This window comes from Nelusetta ayraudi, unplaced genomic scaffold (assembly GCF_046127955.1).
Source record: "Nelusetta ayraudi isolate G7.1 ecotype Tasmania unplaced genomic scaffold, CSIRO-AGI_Nayr_v1 ptg000018l, whole genome shotgun sequence".
NCBI classification, from domain to species: domain Eukaryota; kingdom Metazoa; phylum Chordata; class Actinopteri; order Tetraodontiformes; family Monacanthidae; genus Nelusetta; species Nelusetta ayraudi.
Window position 1 is genome coordinate 1,975,925 of NW_027466068.1, and position 22,031 is coordinate 1,997,955.

Genomic DNA, 22,031 nt, shown 5'->3' on the forward strand with positions numbered 1-22,031 from the left:
GAGTCCCATTCCATTTGTGTTAGAATTTGGTCACAGATTCCTCGTCTATTCAGGCTACGGATGACCTGGTCCAAAATTAATCATACAACAAATTGACCAGTGGTGGCCCTGAGAACAGGAATGAGTTGACTGTTGGCAACTCATCTTCAGGTCTGAATGTCTCCTGCTGTAACCTGCAACAGAATCACAGTCCAGCTGCTTCACAATGCTGCTTCATACTGTAGATCATGATTGGAAAGTTACTCATTTAGCCTTATATTGCCAAAGTTTTGGCATTTCATCCATGTTTATAGTTAAATGTGTCACAACCACTGTTTTACTTCACCCTCAAAATGCGTCATTGTGTAATCATAGAACAATATGATCACACAATGATGCATTTTAAAGCTTATATCATTGTAGAGAGCTTTGCCAAGCTTGTCACCACTCTTCTTTTTTCAGGGTGATGTGGGTCCACTTGGGCTTGCTGGACCTGCTGGACCGGAGGTGAGTGCTCCCTCACATGAAACATCCTGTTCTTACCGAGCAGGTGGGAAGTGCAACACCAGAAATATCTTTTAACGATCCGTACACACTGCAGCACGCCTCTCTTGCACAACATCACAACACAAACTTTTTGCCAACGCCGTTTTCTGTACAATTTTACCCCCTGAGGAATAAATCACAACCCATTAGGACCAGTCAGTCATTTGGCCTCCAATTTGTTTTTGAAAGACCTCATTGTGTACTCAAGTCAGAAGATTGCTCTGAAAATTACTATGTTCCTTTATGGCAAGTAAATTGCAAGCAAACACAAACAGAAAAGCTGCATGTAAGTGTATGAAGGTGAGTAGTTGCACCAGTCAGTTCAGTTCAATACAGAGAAAAGTACATCTGGCTGTAAGTCTGGATATAATTGGAAAATTGCACTAAAGCATGCTAAATGACAAGGAACCCCCTTATGGCTTTACATTATTTTAACACATCGACGGTGGACGAGGATCGACACTCCCAGTCATTAGCGTCTATAAATAGATCTCTAAAAGGCCCTGCGAGCCGGACCTGCATTTTTAAATTGACAAACAGGACGGCTTTGAACTGCAGCACTGCAGTATAAACAAAAGTTGATGAAAACCACCGCAGTGTTTGTTTGGAGTCATTCGCGCTTTACACAGTGACAAAGACTTTTCCAGCGGAACGATATATTTGTGGCGCTTGACTCCGGTCTGACGTCTCCCAGAAGCGTAACTCACCAGTGACTGCGGCAAACAAACAGTAATAACGACCTGATGACTTCTGTAAATAATAAGAAGCCTTTGATGCCGCAAACGCTTCTTTATTTTATGGATCATTAAGTTTCCCAAAGGCGGTGTTTTTTGTTTTGGCATCAGTCGCAAGTTTGTTTTCTGCCACGGATTCTCGCGGGACCAGGCTGCAACCTTTTGCAGTAGATGTGCAATTCATTTGCTTTATTATGTTTTGTTTTGTTGCGGGGTTTTTTTTTTTTTTAAGTGGCGTCTGCAGCACACTTCCCCGTGTCACTTTTGCTTTCTGTTCAGGGTAGACCTGGGAGGCAGGGATTCCCTGGGATGACGGGCGAAGACGGAGTCAAGGTCAGACCCAGCAGTGACGCGCAGGCCACAGAAACACTGTCATCCTTAAACTGAACACAGCCCCCCCCGGCTCTCTTTTATGATAATGCGGCATCTGAATTTGTGTAAATGAGATGTTAATTCCCTGTTACCACAGGGGAACGAGTCTCTGAGCACTTTTCAGCTGATTTCGCGCAGACAAAAAAAAAAAAAAACTAAAGGCGCGAATGAGTTTGTGATATGTTAATTGTCTGCTTTGCTGCAGGGTGAGACCGGGACGAGTGGTGAGGTCGGGAAGCTCGGTGAGAGGGTAAAGGCTCGTTTCATTTTCCTCTGCTAGCGCCTCTGTGCTGCTCCGAGTCTCTCCGTTTTAGCGGGGTCCCTTAATTGTGCAGCCCGTAATGAGATCGAACTCAAACCGATCAGGAACATTTGGAGACGGTTAAGACAACTTGTTTGTTTGTCTTGTTTTTGTCCTCCGTCAGGGACTGCCTGGTTTCTTCGGGTCTATCGGACTGACGGGCATCGCTGGAGAAAAGGTTTGCCTCGTCTCAATTTGTCACACTTTGCTCAAATTAAAGTTTGTTGTGCATTTTCTTCAACATTGTTTGTGGCTGTTCGTCAATGTAATGTGTGACTGCGGACACACACAAAATATCGACCCCCTAAATTAAACATCCTGGTTTTGTTATTTCCTATGTGTTTACAACGTGGGAATGTGTGATTAGCGCAGCCGCAACTGTTGACATGTGAGCTTGGATTGAAACTGGCATTTTTCGGAGGACCTTTCTGATGGTGGCGTGTGGTTCTCCAGGGGGATCGTGGGAAGACCGGTGCTCCCGGACCGCCAGGTGAAATGGGGCCGATGGTAAGGAGTAAGTCTGGACCCTGCCTCTCGTACCAGATATTTTTTAATGCTACATTCACAAGGGATGGGCTGGGATCTGTTTGAAGCGAATGGCTGAATCACACAGTTCATCTGGACATAAAGATATCGACTTGTGTAATATTCTTTGCATCAGGGTCATGATGGGCTACCGGGAGCAACGGGGGAACCCGGACCACAAGGAATCCCAGTATGTCCACTGTTACCTACACTCTTAACGCCACTGTCACTGTTTTAACCCTTTAAGCGCCAGAATTTTTTCAAGAAAATATTCAATTTTGATATCAAGATTTCAAATGGCTGCGACTTGAAATTGGTTAGAGATAAAGCCATACTGTAATCGAGAAAAATCTTCAGTATGACCCAAACTATGTAAAAGGAGTTTGTTTTTGTATTATGTCCGATGTCAGGGGTCTGTATGTCAGATCCCTGTCTCCACAATACCCCACAGGCTCATCAAAATGTTTTATCCACTTTTGATAATTTTCCACATATCTCAAACAGACCCCAGCCATCATCATCACTGTAATTTACAGGGTGACCGCGAACATCCCTGCTGCCTCCACCGGCACTGGCTGGGCGTTTCCTCCCACAGCTTCTACCACGTTGATCACTAATTCCCCGCGCCCTCCGTCACCAATAGCGGTGTTTTGAGCGCTCCTGCTTCCCCAACCACCACGCCCCCTCATCCTCATTCGTCGATTACTCCGCTGCGTAAAGACGAACCGGCAGGCTCGCTCTCACTGGACGACTGAACATCATCGTCAGAGTGCGAATATTCCTCTTCGTTATCTGAGTCAAACACTACTTGACGAAGTACTTCGTCAACGAACAAACCTCTCGGCGATGTATTCTCGGTAAAATTCGCTGTCTTTCTCTCTCTCTCTCTCCGCTCCCACTACAACCACTTCCTCGTCTCCTCGACTGTGGCTTTCTCTCTTATTTATACTCCGAAATCTGAATATAAACACCCCCACAAATGCTTCTCAGATTGAAGCCACAGGTTTCTGCCATCTCCTGGTGTAAAGTAGTAACTACTTTCAGCACCATATTTGCCGCTATGGCCTGTTTAATTCAGCAATGACGCTTGTCGCAATTTTGCGACCATGGCGCCTAAAGGGTTAATAGGTTAAAACACAAGAAAATGCAGACGATAAAAATAAGTATTTAAGAAACATATTGCTGAATGTCTTTTTCTCTCCACATTTTCCCCTGAGTGATATTGACCTTGAACTTATTTTCTATCCACGTCTTCATCTGCCCTCTTTTTCTGAAACAGCACAGTCCAAGCATAACCGAAAAATTTGCACCGCCGCCTTTTAATTTTGATAAACAGCCTCCTACGACTCCATTGTCTGACAGTGGCATCACTCAATATGTTGGTCACATAATCAGCACGCAGCTAGCAGAAGTGAAATTAGGATCCATAAACAAGATTTTTGGTAACTGACTCACCTGCACCCCACAACTAACTGCCTTTCTGTAATTTTCTTGAGTAAACTGCTTTACTCTGTGTCCTCAGGGACCTCTTGGCCAGCGAGGATCCACTGGCGTCAGGGGACCAAAAGGCCAGAGAGTAAGGAGATTTTCCGAATAAAAATTCCAGTTTATCATGATGAATTGCAGGTTGTTTTCCGCGACGGAATGTCAATGTGGTGATTGGCCCAATTATTAGCGCCAGGACTGAATGGATCAACGAGGCTTGATGGATTGTTGTGATATTTGCCTTGGACAGCCGACTAGCCAAAGCTCAGCTGAGCTCTGCAAAAAAAAGGCAAACCATTTCCACCATTAATTTGAAAATATCTTTAACCCCGGCACTTATAGTGCTGATTGATTATGTGGTAGATTTTGCACCCTCTCATCTCGATAGACTGCCAGGGTGTTACAGGCTTATGCTACAGTCTCAAAGCGCAGTAACCCTATTTTCAATTTGAACGGCCGGAGGGTCGTCTTGATTTCCTGCCTTTTTTTTTTTTTTAAACTGTAACCAAAGATTTTTGAAAATAGCTTTTAGTTTCATTGTTATATCTTCAAACTGTATTGAATATTGGAGCTAGTAGGGAAAAAAAAACAAAACTGGTATTTGGAGGCTTTTGATTCTGGAGATTGGTGTTATGGAGCTCCCCTGTAATCACGATTACGCACATGTGAGATTTTCTGGTCAAATATGATTGGTGAAAAAAAAAAAAAAGGCTTCTCGCGGATTCACTTTTTAGTTTGGAAGAACAGGGGATAGCAATGAAGTAAAAGAAAGTAGTTTAGTGAAAACGTGTTGCTGTGCGATCTTCTAAACAGTGTAATCATAACCCTAGTTAAATAACACAGCGTCGCTTCTGGCCTGCCATTTAGCATATCAGACTAAGTGTGTGTGCATTCCTGAGTAACAGCCTTTGTTTTGCAAAAGTGAGCTGCAATGAGATCCAAATAAGAGGCTCACTTTTTGCTCTTTATTGCTCTCGTGTAGTTCTTTTTCCTTTAACTGACTTAATCATCGGGCTACCCTTTTATTCAGTTGAATTCAAGTAAATCTATTGAACGCAAAGTCAATTTTAAGTGAAGCCTTTCTTGAGTCTTGCATAAAAAAGTCATTTCATCACTTTATCCATATCAAAGCGTTTTCCTGTTAAAAGACCCCAAATTGGGGCACTTAAAGTAATGTAGGGGAAAACGGAGGGTTGAGCGTCAGGCCGTTTTGGTCGCTTGAGTGGATCTGAAAACCCATTTATGAAAAAAAAAAAAAAAGAGTGACAGTTCTTGTCTCTTCTGCAAAATGTGAGGATTCTCGTAAATGCTGCAGTCATTTTTGTTTACAATGGAATTCCAGCTTCATGCGAATGCCGGTAACCTAAAGTCATAGAATTGTTTCCTTCACATCCTGTATAAACGCAAAGTGCTCGGACGAACAGCTGGCGAAGAGCTTAAAGCTTCGGCAGGTATTGTGATTTAATTGGAGCAGTGAGGGTGAATCGCCTGTAGGGTTAGTGGCCATTTTCCACGGCGTCACCACAGTGACCCCATTGTTGTCTTGCTGCACCACCCTCCTTTCCATCATTCACGGATTCAAATGAAATGTGCCTCAGCTCCGGTAAAGGACACATTTTCAAAGCTCTCACGGCTTTTTGTGCAGGGTCCCAGGGGTCCTGATGGCCCTGTAGGAAACAAAGGCTCCACTGCCACCAAGGTGAGTGTATTTATTGTCATTTGTGAAAAATAGCTCTCATCAATATTTCCTGTAGACTATCAATGCAGATGGTCTAGTTTGACAATGAAAAGTCCATACTTTACCACTTTTGATTGCTCCACCTTTCATAACGAGCCGGCTAATATTAGCGATTCTGGGAATGTACACCCTTTGTGAAGTCAAAAAGGGCAAACTAAATATGGTGGTCTGGATAATTAATCATACGAAGCTCCCAACGGATTCGTATTTAAACCTGACAATAGGTGTTACACTGGAACCTGTTACGAGTCCCTTGTAATAAGGGTCTTCATTGCTGAGACTACGTCACCTGCATCAGACAAATCTCAGGCCCTAAGTAAGTATGTACAGTATGTAAGTAATACATCAAAATAAAATGTCAACCAAACGCTGGGTGTCTATGTTACATTATAAACTGAGACCAATCGTGAAGATTTAAAAGCAGCTTGGTTCCGCACACTGCAATTAATAGTTATATTTAACATCTGAAGAGACTTTGGAGGACACTCTGTGTTCACGAGAAATCTAACAACAGAACCCTAAATCAAAGACTCCTGAAATATTGATGGTGCTGTGCTTGGCAGTCTGGAACATTTTAACTCTGGGGGATTTGAGAAAGTAAGAAGTGAACTGAGCGGAATATTTTCTTCTCAGGGCCCCGATGGTCCACCAGGAAAACCGGGCCTCCCTGGGTATATGGTAAGGGAAATTAGACGTTCTCTTTCTTCCTGACAGCACTTGGGGAGGTATTTTGAAACTGGAACTACTTGATGGTATCAGGCCCGCAGATGTGGAGACATTTTTTTTTTTTTTTTATCTTTGTTTCTGAAATATACACAGCAGCTGAATCAACAGGAAAATGGTGTGCATGGAATCCAAAGATGCAGCTACTGCTGTGTTAATGCATAATGCACCAAGTATTTTAAAAGAGGAAGGAATTGAGCTGTCCTGCCTGTGATTAATCTTTTACGTAACAACAGTGCCGTTAAACCAATTAATATTTCAAGTAGTCTTGTGGTTATTTCTCTTTCTTTTGGACTTGAAATCTTGTTGTTCAGACTTGAGTAAGTCAAGGAGAAGACATTTGCCGTTTGGCATAGCGCGACCACGTTTAAAAACTCACTCTTCCCAACTTATTCCTCCCCTCTTTGTGTCGTCTTGCCACAGGGGAAGCTGGGCGAGCCGGGTGAAGCGGGGCCGAAGGGATTTCCAGTAAGTGATTGAGCCTAACGGAAGGTCTCCCTTCGTTCAGTCTGGGTTTTATCAGGTGGATTCATTTTGGGGCGTCATGGTGGCGCAGTGGTTAGCGCTGCCGCCTCACAAGAAGCAAGAAGGTCGTAGGTTGGATTCCGGGCCTGAGACCTTTCTGTGTGGAGTTTGCATGTGTTCTCCTTGTGTGTGTCTGCGCGGCTTCCACCCACAGTCCAAAAAATAATGCATGTGAGGAGACTCTATTTGGAGACTCTATGACAGCTGGGATGGGCTCCAGCAGACCCCGGGGACCCTGAACTCGGGAATAAGTGGGTATTGGGAATGTATGGATTGATGGATGGATTCATTTTGGGGTTGTAGTAGATCAGAGGAGCGTCTGCCACGTCAACGCTCCAACGGCAAGTTTACTGCGGCTGTTGTTGGTGTGGGCTTGCTTGTCAAAGGCTGCTGTTGTCCTCAGGGCGGTCAAGGACACTCGGGACCCCCAGGAGACAAAGGAATCGCCGGAGAGCCAGTGAGTGCATCGAGCGGAGGGAATCTACGTGATGATTGTGAAGACGCTCCTCTCTGATTTTAAAAACTCTCTGCTTCCGGTTCAGTTTTGCAAACGTTGATAGATACAGAATCCCCACAGAGGGATTTGGACAGAAGCCAAAGCGTCTCGTTATCAGCGGCCTCGGCACCTCACTTCCTCCTCTGCATACGAATTTCCACTCGGACACCTTTTTACGCATTCCTCCCTCGAAAAACTCCCCATATTCTCGCCACAAATCCCCCGAACAATCTAATCCTATTGCTCCCATTCTGCTCAAGTTTCAGAAGCGGGTGCGACTGAGACAATTCGATTTACACCATGTCCTTCCTGGAGAGACGGCTTTTATTGTCACGCGGCCGTCTCTCCGAGGCGGCGAGGCTGTGTCCGCCCCTCGCTGACGCCTCGGCGCACTGTTTTCGAGACTCTTAGCCTCCACAGATTAACTTATCTCCACACATACACACTTTCTGCTCGCTCGTGTTCCTTTTTGCGTTTTCCCTCTCCTTTGCTGTCCACCTCTCAAAAGGTTTGTCAGAAACTTAAAAAGTGCTCTTACCCGCCTTTTTTTTTTTTTTCTGATGGATGCCGTCTGACGTGTCTCCGCAGGGACCAGCGGGGCCGCAAGGAATGATCGGGCCACTGGGGTGGATGGGACTGAGGGCGAGTTTGATCACACAGATGTTCTAAGAGCTCCTGCTGACTTGTATGATTGAACTGCATAATTAAGGGTAGGACTGATTTTCTTTGTGCAGGGCCTGCAGGGAAAGGTTGGCGAAAAAGGAGAACCTGGCGAACCGGGGGAGAAGGTAACAAAGAAAACAGTCTGGCTAAATTAGTTCAACATTAAAGGTCCCATATTATTCACCGAATTCACCTAATGGATGTCTGATGGTATTAATCTAACGCGTCTGAATGAGTGAAAGTCCCCCAGAAATAAGAAAAGTCCTTTCATTCGCCGTGCTTGCTTCACTTTTCTGAGAGCCTTGGCTAGAGGATGGTTCTCAAAATTTAGCCCCTTGTGATGTCACAAATGGCAGCGACACATGAAAGCGTCCGAATGCTAATCCGAGGCTTGTTTTAGGAGAAAGTAAAGAGAGGGAAATTAGATCGTTAATCAAGCATAGGCTTTAATTTTCATGTTTTGATTGCTGTTGTTTCACAGAAATGTCTTTTTTTAATTGGTGAAGCCATCCAACTCGTACAGAAATGAACTCAAACGTGCTTCCTCAACACCTTGGCCCTGTATACTCATCCAAATCATTTGTAAAACTAGAACAAAAATATTTGTCTAACTGATCATTTTGTTTTGGGCTTCAGCACTTTAAGCTGATTATTTAAGAGCATTAGCGGTGGCTCTCCTCCATGGTACCTTGCGAGACCGCTAAGCAGTGCATCATTTCTGAGCGATCTGTCATTGAGTTTCGCAAAACAGACCACATTTTGTGGTTGTGGTCTGCCTACAGAGTCATCATAATCCTACAAGCATTTGTGTTGGAACCAAACCAACCAGTCAGAAATCAAACGCTGCAGTTTTCCGAACGTCACTTCGGGGTAAAGTAAAACAGAACTTTCGGAAGCTCTTGAATGCTGGCTGATGTTGAGAATGAAAAAAATAAATTTCTCTGTTTCCTAAAACGTAGCTGCGTGCAAAACTAGTTTCTCCATCCTCAAACTGCACGTCTGTTGTTTTTTGAGAGCAGGCATAAATATTGCTTTATTACTCTCAATCGCTCTTGGCACAGGCTGTCTGTCATCACTGAAGGGTTCATCTTCCTGTTTTATCTCCTGACAGGGCACCAGTGGGCTGCCCGGCAACCCGGGGGAGCAAGGTTTGACTGGTCAGAGAGTGAGTGTCCAATATTTCCTGATGAATGTGTTTCAGTCATCAAAGAGTGCTGGATAAACTGGAGCGAAACCCTCAAACTCTCCAGTATTCATAACTTGTAATACCTCGTAAATCCTGGTGGTAACCGCTGTTTGGGGGCCTTGTGTAATTACTGATTATTACAGTTATGCCATTTGTCTATTAGGGAGAGCCAGGCATCAGCGGGGAAACTGGAAGAAGTGGCCCTGATGGAGTCAAGGCAAGTAATTACAATTAAAAAAAAAAAAAAAAAAAAAAAAAAAAAAAAAGTCCCATTCATTTAAAAAGGAAATAAATGTTTTTTGTTTGTTTTTTCAAAACAAATCAGATTTTTTTTTTTTTTTTTTTAACAGATTGTTTGATTGAATGAAGAAATGAAATAGTTTTTCAGCGGTTGTCTAAGCATTGTGTTTATGACCTGCATGAATGAAACACCAGTTTAGAGTGTCCAACAACAGTCTCCAACAACAATGTTTTTGTTGGAGCTCACTCTCCGTTTCTTGCCCCTGCATTGCGCTGACTGTCGGGGAAAAACCGACAGTCAGAAGCCGCACGGAGGCATTCGGCGAGTATTATTATCACAGAAATACGGTTAAACAAATGACCTTTGACTCGGGGACGACGCCATGAGTCTGCGAGTGGAGAGCGCTGAAGATTAGAGTAGAGGCGAGCGGAGAGCACGTTCGTCTGCGAGCTGTACACTCAATATTGTGTTAGCGGGGAGGGTAAAGTACACTGAATGCTTCTTGGCAACGGCGTTTGCACTTGGACGGACATTGGCAGGCCAAAGGGGATTTGCAGCTTGTGCTGTTAACTCACAGGAAAATACAAGAACTGGGACCTAAACGGCGAACAGTACAAATTCTGCAGTGGCACAGCGAGCGTGTTTGATTTCTACAAAGATCTTCCCTGTGCTGTAAGATCAAAGGCGCAGTAAACAGAGATGAGCATGAATAATACACTGAATAGGCATCACTTGAAGTTTTATTCAAGAAGCATTAGGAAGTAATGTTTTTTTCTGGTTACAGTTGCTTTCTTATAACTATTTTCAGAGCTTTGTTTATTTCTTTTTTTTTTTTATCTCAGACTTCAGTACTAAAGAGACTAATAAAAAAATACAGATCTCCAAAAGACCATATTTAGCCCTTTGTTCACAGCCTTCCACAAAAAACAGTGGGTTTTAGCTTTCTGGTTGGTGCTGTCTGGCATCACATGTTTGTAAGGGGACAAAGGGCAGGTGGTCTCAGAGAGTTGAGCAAACAACAGGCTGGGGGTGTTGTCACTAACCTGGGAGGGATATCAGTGCACTCTGTGACATCACAAAGGGTCGGTTTTGAAAAACACTGAAAAATGAAGCAAGCAAAAAAATAAATAAAAATAAAATAAGCGAGGACAGACTTTTCTTTTCTCTGTTGCACAGTTCACAGATGGGACTGAGAAAACACTGATAGCGTAACGTTTTTGAAATAATGTAACCAAATGGGAGTAAAACTAAACAGGACGCGAGATACAAAGATCTGTCTTCATAGATTTGGGGTCGTTTACAAGTTAAGGTCAAATAGGGCTTCATTTATTACAATGGACTATGTCCTTTTCTAGTGTGCAGTGTGCTCATAAGCAGCAAGTCAGCCACAGTAATAAGTGTTGAGTGACCTTGCCCAGACAAGACAAAGCTTCTCTCTGGGGCATTCCATCCAGTCATTTTGTCAAGTATTTAAATATCCATTTTAACACTGCATTGTAATGTTTACTAATTCCGCATCCAAATCATATTTGATACATTTGAGATTTGCCCGAGGTGCCACCAATTACCCAGTAGGCTGTGTCCATTCTCAGGGGGAAAACGGCGAAATGGGTCCAGAGGGTGCTGAAGGAGACAGAGGTGAAATTGGTCTAAACGGAGAGGAGGGACCTCCTGGGCACCCTGGACTGATAGGTGTTAGGGTGAGTACCTCAGCACACAGCTCCAAATTTAATTCACTTTCCACAATCAGGCAGCTCTTTGTCTCCATTTACAACCCTGTTGGATTTTTTTTTTTCCTCCACCAGGGTCAGGAGGGTAAACCTGGCAAAATTGGAGAAAGAGGAAAACCAGGAGCAAAGGTATGACGGTTCACTCGATTCTGGTTGTAACATAGCTCATTTTGAATATCTGGCAGTTTTCACTCTTGTATTTTGGAATGGACTTTAGTTGCCAACTGTAATACCTGCGTACGCGATGTCATACCTGGTGGATTCGATGCTGAGACGGTGTTGTACGCTCACTGAATACCTGCTCATTGATGTCTTTTCTCCAGGGGATTAAGGGTCAACAAGGGCACCTGGGTGAGCCTGGGCAAATTGGAGAACACGGAGTGATCGGCTTTGTCGGACCCAAGGGGACACGAGGGACCATGGGGCCAGTGGTAAGACATCCACCTACACCATGAACAACTCTGCTCCGCGCTGGTGTCAGCGGATGCGGACTCAATATAACCGGTTTCCCCCAGGGTTCTCCAGGGAGAATGGGTCAACCAGGAGATCCTGGCATTTCAGGTTACCAGGTAAGCTCCTGCTCATGAGCAATGATGAAACACTGCTTAGGACTTCTGGTCTTTTGGAATTAAATGTTATATGAAGAACATTAACACCTCCCAGTCAGTAGGTGTCGCACTTACTCTTGCCTTACTATTCTATTCTCCTGGTTTTCACGCCAGTGCAATGACCACACATACCAATTTGTAATCAGGAGGAAAAAAAATTGTCTTGAACACATAACTGGATGGAGTAATTGCTAATGCTAACATAGCTAGTCAGGGCAGACCCCAGTCCTGTCAGACCTGGCAGCTCGTGAGCTTCTCAGGCTGATTACAGCACTGATAATGTGATGATGTAATCTATGTACTTCACTGTATACCAGTAGATACGATGTTTATACTTCTAAATGACATGTTGAAAATCATTAACTTCAGTTTTCATCATTTCATCATAATACAAGACATATTTTCTTGCATTCTGGTGTCAGCAACCCAGTATGTAGTTGTAGCATGTAGTGGTTGATTTCAGTTGTGTGGAGGGACTGCAATTACTCATTTATATTAATCCAATTAATTTTCATTTTTTTAATTCAGTGAAAGAAACTCTTGATAAATAGTAACAAAATAAAATAATAATAAAAACTGCATCGAGAATAGATGTAAAATAGTTTTATTTTAGCCACAGCCACTAGGGGGCAGAAAGTAAACACCAAAACACTTTCCTTTTGAGGGGTGGGGTGCGGTGGGAGGCTGCTACAGTAACAGACAACGTCTGGTTACAGCTGTAAACCTCTTTCAACCGACCATACCGACCAAGAAACATACTGTGTTTGTCAGGTTAACAGTTTGGATATTTAAGAAGCTTTGTACCTTTTACCCTTTTCTTTAGAAGTCTTCAAAGATAACAAGTAATAGATCGTGCACTAAACAGGGCCTAGAAAATACAGCTGAAACCCATGAACACTGTTCACCCTCAGTTCTCACTTCTTCTCCGTTTACCTCCACCTCCCCCTCCACTCACCTGTCCTTCTGAGATAAAAGCACAATATTTCACCCAGCAAATTGCAGTGAAGCTTTGGCAGCTGCAGTTGTGAAATGGGCAAGACTTTCCATTTTTTCTTTTCTTTTCATGTCGTAGGGTCACACGGGACTCCAGGGCCCCCGAGGACCTCCGGGACCAAAAGGTGAAAAGGTACATTGCCCCACTTAATTGCTATGCCTAATTGCCGTCTGCACTTTGATTGCATCTAATGGGCCATGGGTGACTGCAACCGTCGCATTACTTAACAACGCAAAACTGCCATGTAGCACATTTTGTGTGCGAGTGCACGGTCAGTCTTCTGATGCACTGGAACTTCAGTGATGTCCCTTATTAGTGCCCGCTCTGTTTACCCTGTCCTGCGCAGGATTCCAACACTCTCCCCAGATTTGATCAATGATACGACGGAGGACACATCCAATTAAGGCTGCTGTCAAATGCACATAATTAGCCAAGCACCTGGACTCCTCTGCTCCTCATTTTGGGGTTATTAGCGCCATAATTTGTTTTTATTGTGACACACTCTGCATCACAATTTAGTGAGATTCTAATTTGCATTTTTTATTTTGGTCATTGGACAGGAGCCATCTGGCTGCGGGTAGCCGCTATCCTCTCTTTGCCAACATTCATAAAATAATTCCTGTGTTCCTTCACTCTGATTCAGCCCGTGTCACGGTGTCACACGGGTTGTTGCGAAACCTATCACGGTCAGTTGGGCTTTAAATGAGCCAGGTAACTGTGTGGCATTAGCTTGGGAAAAATCTGTATCACAGTGACATTCAAGGAATTAATGCTGTAATTTAATTCTGATGGTTCACATTGACGTCAGTTTGCTTTGGCTAAATTACTTTTAAGTTCCTAATTTTACTTTTGATTTGATAAATGTGAAATGACCATTTTATGTGACATGGAATCATTAAAGGTAGTCGTGCAGGCAGTGATTTTCTATTTATATAAAAAAGAGTAACCATGTTTCCACTGTTAAACTCTACTAAACAAAACACACATTGATTTTTGAATGGGCTATTAAGTTTATAGAAAAAAAAAATCCATTGATGTTTGTTTTTTCCCCCCTCTGCTCTGCAACTATATTGCTCGCATAGGGTGAACAGGGAGACGACAGCCAGGCAAAAGGTCCCGCAGGCCCCCGAGGCGACAGAGTGTGTAACATTTGTTGTTCCCATTTCTCCTCGTTGTTTGTTAGCAGTGAACGTGGTCATTTAACTAATTTGTATCAATATCAACCAAGGGTCCTTCTGGAGACCAGGGAGAAAGAGGAGAGCCCGGCGACCCTGGGTACACTGTAAGTTAAACAAAATGACTTGTACACTTGTTGTTTTTATGTCATTTAAGGGTTTGAGTATTTTTTTTTTTGTTTTTTGTTCATTGAACTGTAGACATTGTTGTCTTTAGGGACAAACAGGTGTTGATGGAAAGAGAGGTGCTACTGGTGCCACAGGGCTTCCTGTAAGTATTTAATAAATGTGTTAAAATGCAATCTACGCATTCTGTATGATGGTCCAAAAATGAGTGAATGGGATTCAAATAAAGCCATGGTTAACCTTTTAGGGACATCCTGGTCCAACAGGACAACCAGGTGTAAAAGGAGCCAAAGGTGATCAAGTAAGGGCATAAATAACCGCAATATGATTGTTCTGCGTTATTTTTAAACTGGATTCTGGATGCTAGAACTGCTGAACATGAGCTTTTTGTGCTTCAGGGTCAAAAAGGAAAATCAGGGTCAAGAGGTACATCTGGTAATGAAGGGCCACCAGTGAGTTGGATACTTTTAGTACATTTTCTCATTGATGCTGGCTCCCAAGGAAACATTGTTAACTGGCCTTGTCATTGCAAAGGGCCCACGGGGTCCTCCGGGTCTCAGGGGAGTTGTGGGCAGGGAAGGACTTGAGGGCCTACCAGGCGTGGATGGAGTGTATGGTATCAACGGAATCAAAGGAATCAAGGTAAACATTGTGAAGACAGTCTCAGCAGTACTTTATCACTGAGTGGAAATAAATGGGATGATTCTTCACTAACAAACAATTATGTTTAGGGGGAACAAGGAGAGGATGGACTTGTGGGCCTACCTGGTACACCTGGATATTTGGGAAAACCTGGTGAGATAGGGCTTCCTGGAAGTCAAGGATCCTTTGGACCAAAAGTGAGTGCAATGGACAGAAAGAAACTAATTATTTTAAGCTTGAAACCTTTTATTTAGCTGTCCAAAATTGCACAGTTCTACTTGCTACTTGTTGGCCAAATGGCATTAGCTCGCTAGCTAATGTTAGCATCCGCTAGCTGGCTAAAGTACATGAAGCTTTCGAAATGAGGTGTTGAGAAGATGTGATAAGGTAGACGCAAAGAGGTGATTTGAAAAACGCCATCACAAAACAAACTGGTGCACAATCTGGGCCAACTGTGCCAATGATATTCAAACTTGTGTACACCAAGTGGGAGCATGGCATTTGGTCTGGGTTAGGGTTAGGGTTTCAGGGGTTCCTCATGTGCTAGAAGCCCCAAATTTGATGTTGGCGCATCTTGTGGGCTCCTGATGAACCTGCAAGTCGTCCCATGTCTCTAGGAGAAAGTTGACCTTTCACCCCACAGACTTGATCCCTAGGGTTAGGGGTTAGGGCTGGAATTAGGGTCAGGAGTTGGGGTTGGGGTTAGGGTTAGGGTTAGCGGTCCAATGGGCAATTTGTTGGACTAATGGGAGGTCAGACCAATGGGCACTTACCCACCACATATCAGCGGGGTTTTCACTGTATCCTGCAGCATTAAGCATTTTAGACCTGTTTAAATGGTAAACAAAGGCCTGGCCCATCACTGTTGGATAAACAGCAGCGGCGGTGTAAAGATAGAGAGGCCAGTCCATCGGCTATTGGCCTCCATTGTCTGAATGCCAGAATCGATTGGAGGAGAGTGAGAGGACTTTCTGTATATCCGCTCCCCAGGGTGAACGAGGTCTCCCAGGCCAAACCGGAGCTTCAGGAAGAAAAGGCTTTACTGGCGGAATGGGGATGCCAGGAAAACAAGGAGACCTTGGACCTAGAGGACAACCAGTAAACATCAATCAACCGCCAAACAACTGAAAATCTTTGTTACTTGATTCACTGAAGTTGTAATACCCTAACATCTGTCTTTTCGTTAGGGGGATCCAGGGGAACCGGGCTTCCCGGGGTTGTCGGGTCTGTTTGGACCAAAGGTGCTCTCTCTATTCACGCTTCGTTTAATGCAAACAAAATGTTACCAAGATTATTTTTTTTTATGTTACCTGGCCTAAATTCAGCGACAGTTAAACTCAGCTTTTGCTTGTATCAAAGAGGCTGCGATCCTGCAAATTCTCCAGCGGCGGGGTAACAACACGGGTAACGTGTCTTGAAGAAAAGTGGCACGGACAGTTTTATCTCCGTAGCATGCCCGGAGTGGCGTTTGCACCAGCGCAAAGCTTCTTTCTTCACGAGCTCTGCTGCACTATAGATTATTTCCAGCTGGGGAACCAGTGGTTTTATGTAAGGCTCCGTGTCAATGTAAAACCCTGAGATTCCTTCTGAATGTTTCTTTCATTTTGTGTTTGAACAGGAGGCCTCGTGGCCAAGTGTTCCGCTTTGTTTATTCATTTAAGGTGAAGCAGCTAAAAGAGTCAGTACAATAAGAGTAACATTATCATTAAAAGACAATGCCGAATTAAGGGATATGAAACCTGTGACATTAAAGTCAGTCAGTAAAAACTGTAGTCCACGTATGTTTATACTGATGTTTTTATGCCTTATTTGTTTGCCTGCCTCTTCCATTCTCTCTTTCCCTTTCCCCCCTTATTCTGATGATGGTGTATTGCTATTGTGCTGTATTGTAATATGACCGTGTTATTACTGTTGCTGTTGCTGTTGACAGCTCCTTTTAAAAAGTACTGTGTCTATAACAACTGGCTGGGGGGGGGGCTACCACCAATGTAAACCAAACCCCTGCATGAAACTGGATACAGTCACATCCCTGCAAAAATGGGCTGCTGTACGCTGTACACCGTCTTACTGAAAAATGAAACAATTGAAATTGAAAAAAAAAAAAAGTTATCAATTTAATATTATGTCTCGTATGAATGTAATTGGCAAAAAAAAAAAAAAAGAATAGCCTCCCCGGTCTTGATGAGCGTTTGTCTGTGTCTGTTCAGGGCCCTCCGGGGGACATTGGGCCTGCAGGGACACTGGGACCAAAAGGGCCCCGCGGCCTGATGGTAAGTAAGAGATGAACGGGGCCTCAGTCGCACGACTGCCGCGTTCCCCCCCCGGCGGCGCCGTGTCCAACCGTCAAAAGCGCGCGCCCCTTACCGCGAAAAATGTGCCTTGGCGTAGTCTCCCGGTGTCTCCTCAGTCAGTGGCATGCCTTCCCCCCCCCCCCAGGGTCTGGAGGGAGCGCTGGGCCCCGTCGGCATCGTCGGCCCCGGCGGCCATCCAGTACGTACCGTCTTGTCTCATCCCGTCTTGCCAGAGCTCTACGTCTCTGACCTCTCTCTGCTTCCCGCCAGTGATGGAGCCATCCTCTTGTCTCCTCTCTCTCTCCCTCTCCCTCTCCCTCTCTTTCTCTCCACCAGGGACCCCAGGGTGGCAAAGGAAGTCGAGGGGAGACGGTGCGTAGCCTTTTGACGAATCCTCTCTCTCTCTCTCTCTCTCTCCCTCTCTCTCTCTCTCTCCGTCCGTGCTGTGAGCACCGGGCGGCCGCCTCTGCCGCTGCTCGGCACGGAGACGCGGCACTCGGCCCCTCGCGCTCGGCCTCCTTCTCTCCGCCCCCAGCGGGGTTTTTTTTTTCCCACTTCCTGTTGCTGCTCCGCCGTCTGTTGCCAGGGCGCTTGCGGGTTTCACCGTACAGACTGATGAACGTCGGCCGCGTGCTCGTGTCAAGCTTTCTTAAGAACGGCAGCAATATCTGTCACTTTAGTTTTTTCAGTTTTTTTTTTTTCGTTTTTCCCCCTCGTGGGATGAATATTTTATGTGTACCGTCATGATTTTTGCATGTAGTGCTGACAAAGGGACGCATCGGTCGAGTTTACAGATTCCCAAAGCCCCTTCGACCCGTTCACCTCGGCGCATGAGTAATAGCCCGACGGTTTGACTTTAAACTCCTATTGTGCCATTGTCCACTCTGAAGCATTGATTTATTTCTCTTTCATATCCGACAGGGGCTGCGAGGACCAAGGGTGAGTAATAACTCAGCGGTGCTGCTTAATCGTTATTCCCTGCACATGGCTGTGACCTGCTCACCACTGGAGGAAATGAATGAACTACATTATCATCATCTATTAAAGGCCAGCTCTAAATAATTTGAAGGCTAATGCACTTTGTTTTTTCCCCCCCTACTTCTTCTTCTTCTTCTTCTTCTTCTTCTCCTTCTTAGGGATCTTCGGGACCTCGCGGGCCACCCGGACCACCCGTAAGTTCATAAATTAATTTTGCGTGCGATAGAAAAAAAGAAAAAAAAAAACCCCGCTGTCAGAGCTAATCTGGAATTGCGAACGGGAATGACTCATGACCGAGTATTCACCAAATAAAAATATTATATAAGCATTACTGATAAATTGGAACAAGCATAAATCTATTAGAATGTGATTAAGCTGCATGACTCGCCTAAAAGAAAATACACGACCGGTGGAGTGACGGTGTCAGCCAGAGGGGTTTAATTGTCTGAAACGCTATTAAAATGGTTCAGTGGTTTGATATTAGGATAAATAGCGGAAAGCAGGCACATTATCGCCGCCTCCTGCTCCAGCTGCTGTGTCAGATTGCTGCGCCGCTTCGCCAGCAGGAAAGCAGTCTCAGCTGAAGTGCGTCACCCCACGCTTAAAAAAAAAAAGGGGGTGTTTGCGTGCGTGTGTGTTCCACTTTGCCTCAATTCAAATTACTGTTGGCTGACGGCACCGCCGTGTTTGCATCTGCCACACCCCCTTTTCCTTTGCACGTGCGCCTCGGTTCCCCCGCGTTGGGTGAGGTAGTGTCAAGGCCCCACCAGCCCAGACCAAGACATTATCAAGACCAGCGAGTATAGAGACCGAGACCAGACCAAGACAGCTGGAGTTCGAGACCAAGACTTTGTGTATTAAAGAAAAAAATAACCACAAAACAGAAAGAAATGGCCGGTATCATTTTTAAAATGTAGTTTCGCTTCTACATCGAGCAGCAACATCTCTTTTCAGCAAGGTATCATTTAATAATTAAAAAAAAACAAAAAAAAAACATTTTACTGCTTTGCCAACTAATCTGAACCATTTAAAAAAACAAAAAAAAACAAAACAACTTTGCCGACACAGCGAACCAGAAAAGCAAAGTCTGAATGTGCGTTCTTCTCCTCCTGCACAGGGTCTTCCTGCCTCCACCACGTCACTTGTAAGTATCCTTGTCCTCATTGTTGCTTCAGGACGGTAGCATTGCATGCACAGTAAGAAAAATGAATCAACAAAATCTTGTGTTGTTGTTTGTTGTCTTCCTGGTAGACAAACGAGGCTCTTGGCGCCACCTTTCGAGTCATCATGGAATCGCACGCGGCGCTGAGACCAGAGGTGACGCCGCGTGACGCAAAGGATCATTAGTCACCGTTTGGCAACATTAAGAGAGCAATTAATCAACCTCTTCAACACACACACACACAGCCATTGAAAGCATTTCATTGTGGTTGCAAGGACTTTCAGTTTCTTTCTAATTTTTGTTATGATTTCAATTGCCAGCTGTCAGTCGCATCAATAGCCGCGACCGCCTCACTGCTGTAGTAGCACAAGGACGCTCGATCCTGCGGAGCGGCAGTCACTGAGATACCAAGGACGACTTTTTAGAACCTTGAGCTCTACTTTGAGTTGCGGTCGAGGCTCTCAGCACAGTCAACCACCTCGGCTCGGTATTAAATCAGAAGGAAAAGGAAAACCACCGTGGATTTGTGTCCATTGGCAGAACGTGGACTGGCCCTTCCTGGATCAGGGCTCCGGCATCTTCAGGACCCTGCAGCGCCTCAGCACGTTGATCCAGAGTCTGAAGAACCCGCTGGGGAACCGAGACAACCCCGCACGGATCTGCCGGGACCTTTACAACTGCGAGCAAAGGATGAACGACGGTGAGGAGTTCCCTTCAGCGCCTCGGCGATCTCCTCCGCACACAAACTCAGAACTTCTGCGTCAGCCGCACTCTTTTCTTCTCTCTCCCACCTCCTCCTCCTCCTCCTTCTCCTCCTTCGCTGCTCTCAGGTACCTTCTGGATCGACCCCAACCTCGGCTGCGCTGCCGACACCATCCAGGTGACGTGCAACTTCACTGCCGGTGGTCAGACCTGCCTGAAACCCGCCGTAGCATCGAAGGTGCGGAGACTTTTCTTCTCTTTTCGCTGCTGATTGTCTCGCTCCTCCAGAAAGACTTTTTGATCATGCTGTGATTGGATCCACCTGAAATTAATTGTGCGTGTTGAGTACGTGTTCCTTCTCTCTCTCTCTCTCTCTCTCTCTCTCTCTCTCTCTCTCTCTCTCTCTCTTTTTTTTTTGGCGTGCCCCCATGTAGTTTTTCTTTAAGGTGCGCAGCTGTTTGGCTGCGGATCTCAGGTCCCTGATTTTTCTTGTGAATAATTGTTGCTTTTGAAATTCCTCTCAACTGCCGGTGTTGGCACCCGTGCGGCTCGCTCAGTTGGCAGGCAACGCTGGTCCACTCCCTGCTCATTACTCTGATTTCCAGTTATGTTTCACTGCGAGATGTTACGACAACATTTGTCAGCTCAGTCGACTCTGTCGCACACAGCGATTAATTCCTCCCCCCGTTCACTACCAGGCTTCTAAGAGGTTGTCAGACAAGGGTTTGTTTTAAAGGACTTTTTTTTTTTTTTTAAATGCAGACAGTTTGTCGGAAAGATGCGTTTTTAAGTCACAGACTTGAAGCCATATTGATCGTGTTGGATTTGATCACATTGCCAAGATGAGGAATAGCGAGGATTGAGTTCTGTGACCACCGTACACCAACGATCACGAGTCAAGAGTGATGAAAATGAAGTTTTGACTCGTTAAGTTTCAGATCTTATCGAAGACTAATTATTATCAGGGAGTAGCTCGGGAGCTGCGTTTCCATGACACTTTTTAGCAAAATAAAAGCGAATGTTTCTCAAAATTCAGACAAAGAACTGCAGGTTTTGCAGGTGTTTCCACTGAATAGTGCAAAGCACATGAGCCGTAATTCTTTAAGAGTTCTGTTTGAGTTTGTTTGCTGTCAAGAATGGTTGTTATATTTTTTTCTCTTTGATTACTTGTAAAAAAAAAATATATATATATATATATGACTGTCGAATAGACACGTATTTAACTTTAAAAACAAGCAGTGCAACAGACGGAAACCAGAATGCGTCTCTTTGACTGCCGTGCAGCTGGAGATGGGCGTGGGCCGGATCCAGATGAACTTCATCCATCTTCTGAGCACAGAAGCGGTGCAGCACGTCACCATTCACTGCCTCAACGCGCCGGTGTGGGCAGCGGAACCTGGACGGCTGCCCACCTCCAGAGCTGTGAGCTTCCGGGCCTGGACGGGCGAGAAGATCCAGGCTGGAGACCTGCTGGAGCCGCTGGTAGCCAGAGACGACTGCTGGGTCGGTTCCGCCGCTTCCCCCCGCAAGCCAGAAGTTCTCTTTGTAAAACTTTATGTTGCCGTCTGCGGTCCAGAGATAAAAAATGTTTTTATGCGTTTATTTATATAACCGCTTATTTTTAAGGGTGTGGAATATTTTGTTTGTCTTTGTAAAGGGGTGAGACGTATCCACACTGATGCCAGAGGTCAGTGCATAAACTTTGAGTGGGATAAATGGAATGGAACTTCAGTTCCTATTTGGGCTGCAGTGCAAAATAAGTCCCGCCGCTTGATGAAACGGGACGTTTTATCTCGTCCTATTACCGGCTCGCGGCAAACGTTTACCGACTGAAAGGCAAAGCTGAGGTGGATTCATTTATCCGTTTGTGAAACAGAATAGAATATCACCGGGCCTTTACAGCACCGTGCGCACTGAGTTTATAAAGGGATAAATGTCAACCGGTTAAAAGCCCATTGATGGTGAAGATTTCTGGCTGCTGTCTTTACGCTCAGTTTTTACGGTCCAAAAAAAAAAAATATATATATATATATATATATATATACATATATATATATATATATATATGTACATATATATATATAAAATCCCATCAGTGTTGGTGCACAT

At 44.7% G+C, this 22,031-nt stretch overlaps 1 protein-coding gene across 1 annotated transcript in view; it reads left to right on the top strand.

The window, feature by feature from the left end:
• LOC142888017 (uncharacterized) overlaps positions 1–22,031 on the top strand; it is a 58,883-nt gene that overhangs the window by 35,233 nt on the left and 1,619 nt on the right. Inside the window, exons 22-60 of the mRNA XM_076026023.1 lie at positions 442–486; positions 1,539–1,592; positions 1,837–1,881; positions 2,057–2,110; positions 2,386–2,439; positions 2,594–2,647; positions 3,980–4,033; positions 5,588–5,641; positions 6,314–6,358; positions 6,827–6,871; positions 7,332–7,385; positions 8,013–8,066; positions 8,159–8,212; positions 9,199–9,252; positions 9,437–9,490; positions 11,107–11,214; positions 11,320–11,373; positions 11,568–11,675; positions 11,760–11,813; positions 12,925–12,978; positions 13,929–13,985; positions 14,075–14,128; positions 14,239–14,292; positions 14,395–14,448; positions 14,546–14,599; positions 14,682–14,789; positions 14,879–14,986; positions 15,780–15,887; positions 15,977–16,030; positions 16,997–17,059; positions 17,226–17,279; positions 17,417–17,452; positions 18,002–18,019; positions 18,217–18,252; positions 19,176–19,202; positions 19,310–19,375; positions 19,761–19,920; positions 20,051–20,160; positions 21,207–21,425. Of these exons, the coding sequence (XP_075882138.1) occupies positions 442–486; positions 1,539–1,592; positions 1,837–1,881; positions 2,057–2,110; positions 2,386–2,439; positions 2,594–2,647; positions 3,980–4,033; positions 5,588–5,641; positions 6,314–6,358; positions 6,827–6,871; positions 7,332–7,385; positions 8,013–8,066; positions 8,159–8,212; positions 9,199–9,252; positions 9,437–9,490; positions 11,107–11,214; positions 11,320–11,373; positions 11,568–11,675; positions 11,760–11,813; positions 12,925–12,978; positions 13,929–13,985; positions 14,075–14,128; positions 14,239–14,292; positions 14,395–14,448; positions 14,546–14,599; positions 14,682–14,789; positions 14,879–14,986; positions 15,780–15,887; positions 15,977–16,030; positions 16,997–17,059; positions 17,226–17,279; positions 17,417–17,452; positions 18,002–18,019; positions 18,217–18,252; positions 19,176–19,202; positions 19,310–19,375; positions 19,761–19,920; positions 20,051–20,160; positions 21,207–21,425 (2,592 nt within the window). The remainder of the gene's footprint in view (positions 1–441; positions 487–1,538; positions 1,593–1,836; positions 1,882–2,056; positions 2,111–2,385; positions 2,440–2,593; positions 2,648–3,979; positions 4,034–5,587; positions 5,642–6,313; positions 6,359–6,826; positions 6,872–7,331; positions 7,386–8,012; positions 8,067–8,158; positions 8,213–9,198; positions 9,253–9,436; positions 9,491–11,106; positions 11,215–11,319; positions 11,374–11,567; positions 11,676–11,759; positions 11,814–12,924; positions 12,979–13,928; positions 13,986–14,074; positions 14,129–14,238; positions 14,293–14,394; positions 14,449–14,545; positions 14,600–14,681; positions 14,790–14,878; positions 14,987–15,779; positions 15,888–15,976; positions 16,031–16,996; positions 17,060–17,225; positions 17,280–17,416; positions 17,453–18,001; positions 18,020–18,216; positions 18,253–19,175; positions 19,203–19,309; positions 19,376–19,760; positions 19,921–20,050; positions 20,161–21,206; positions 21,426–22,031) is intronic.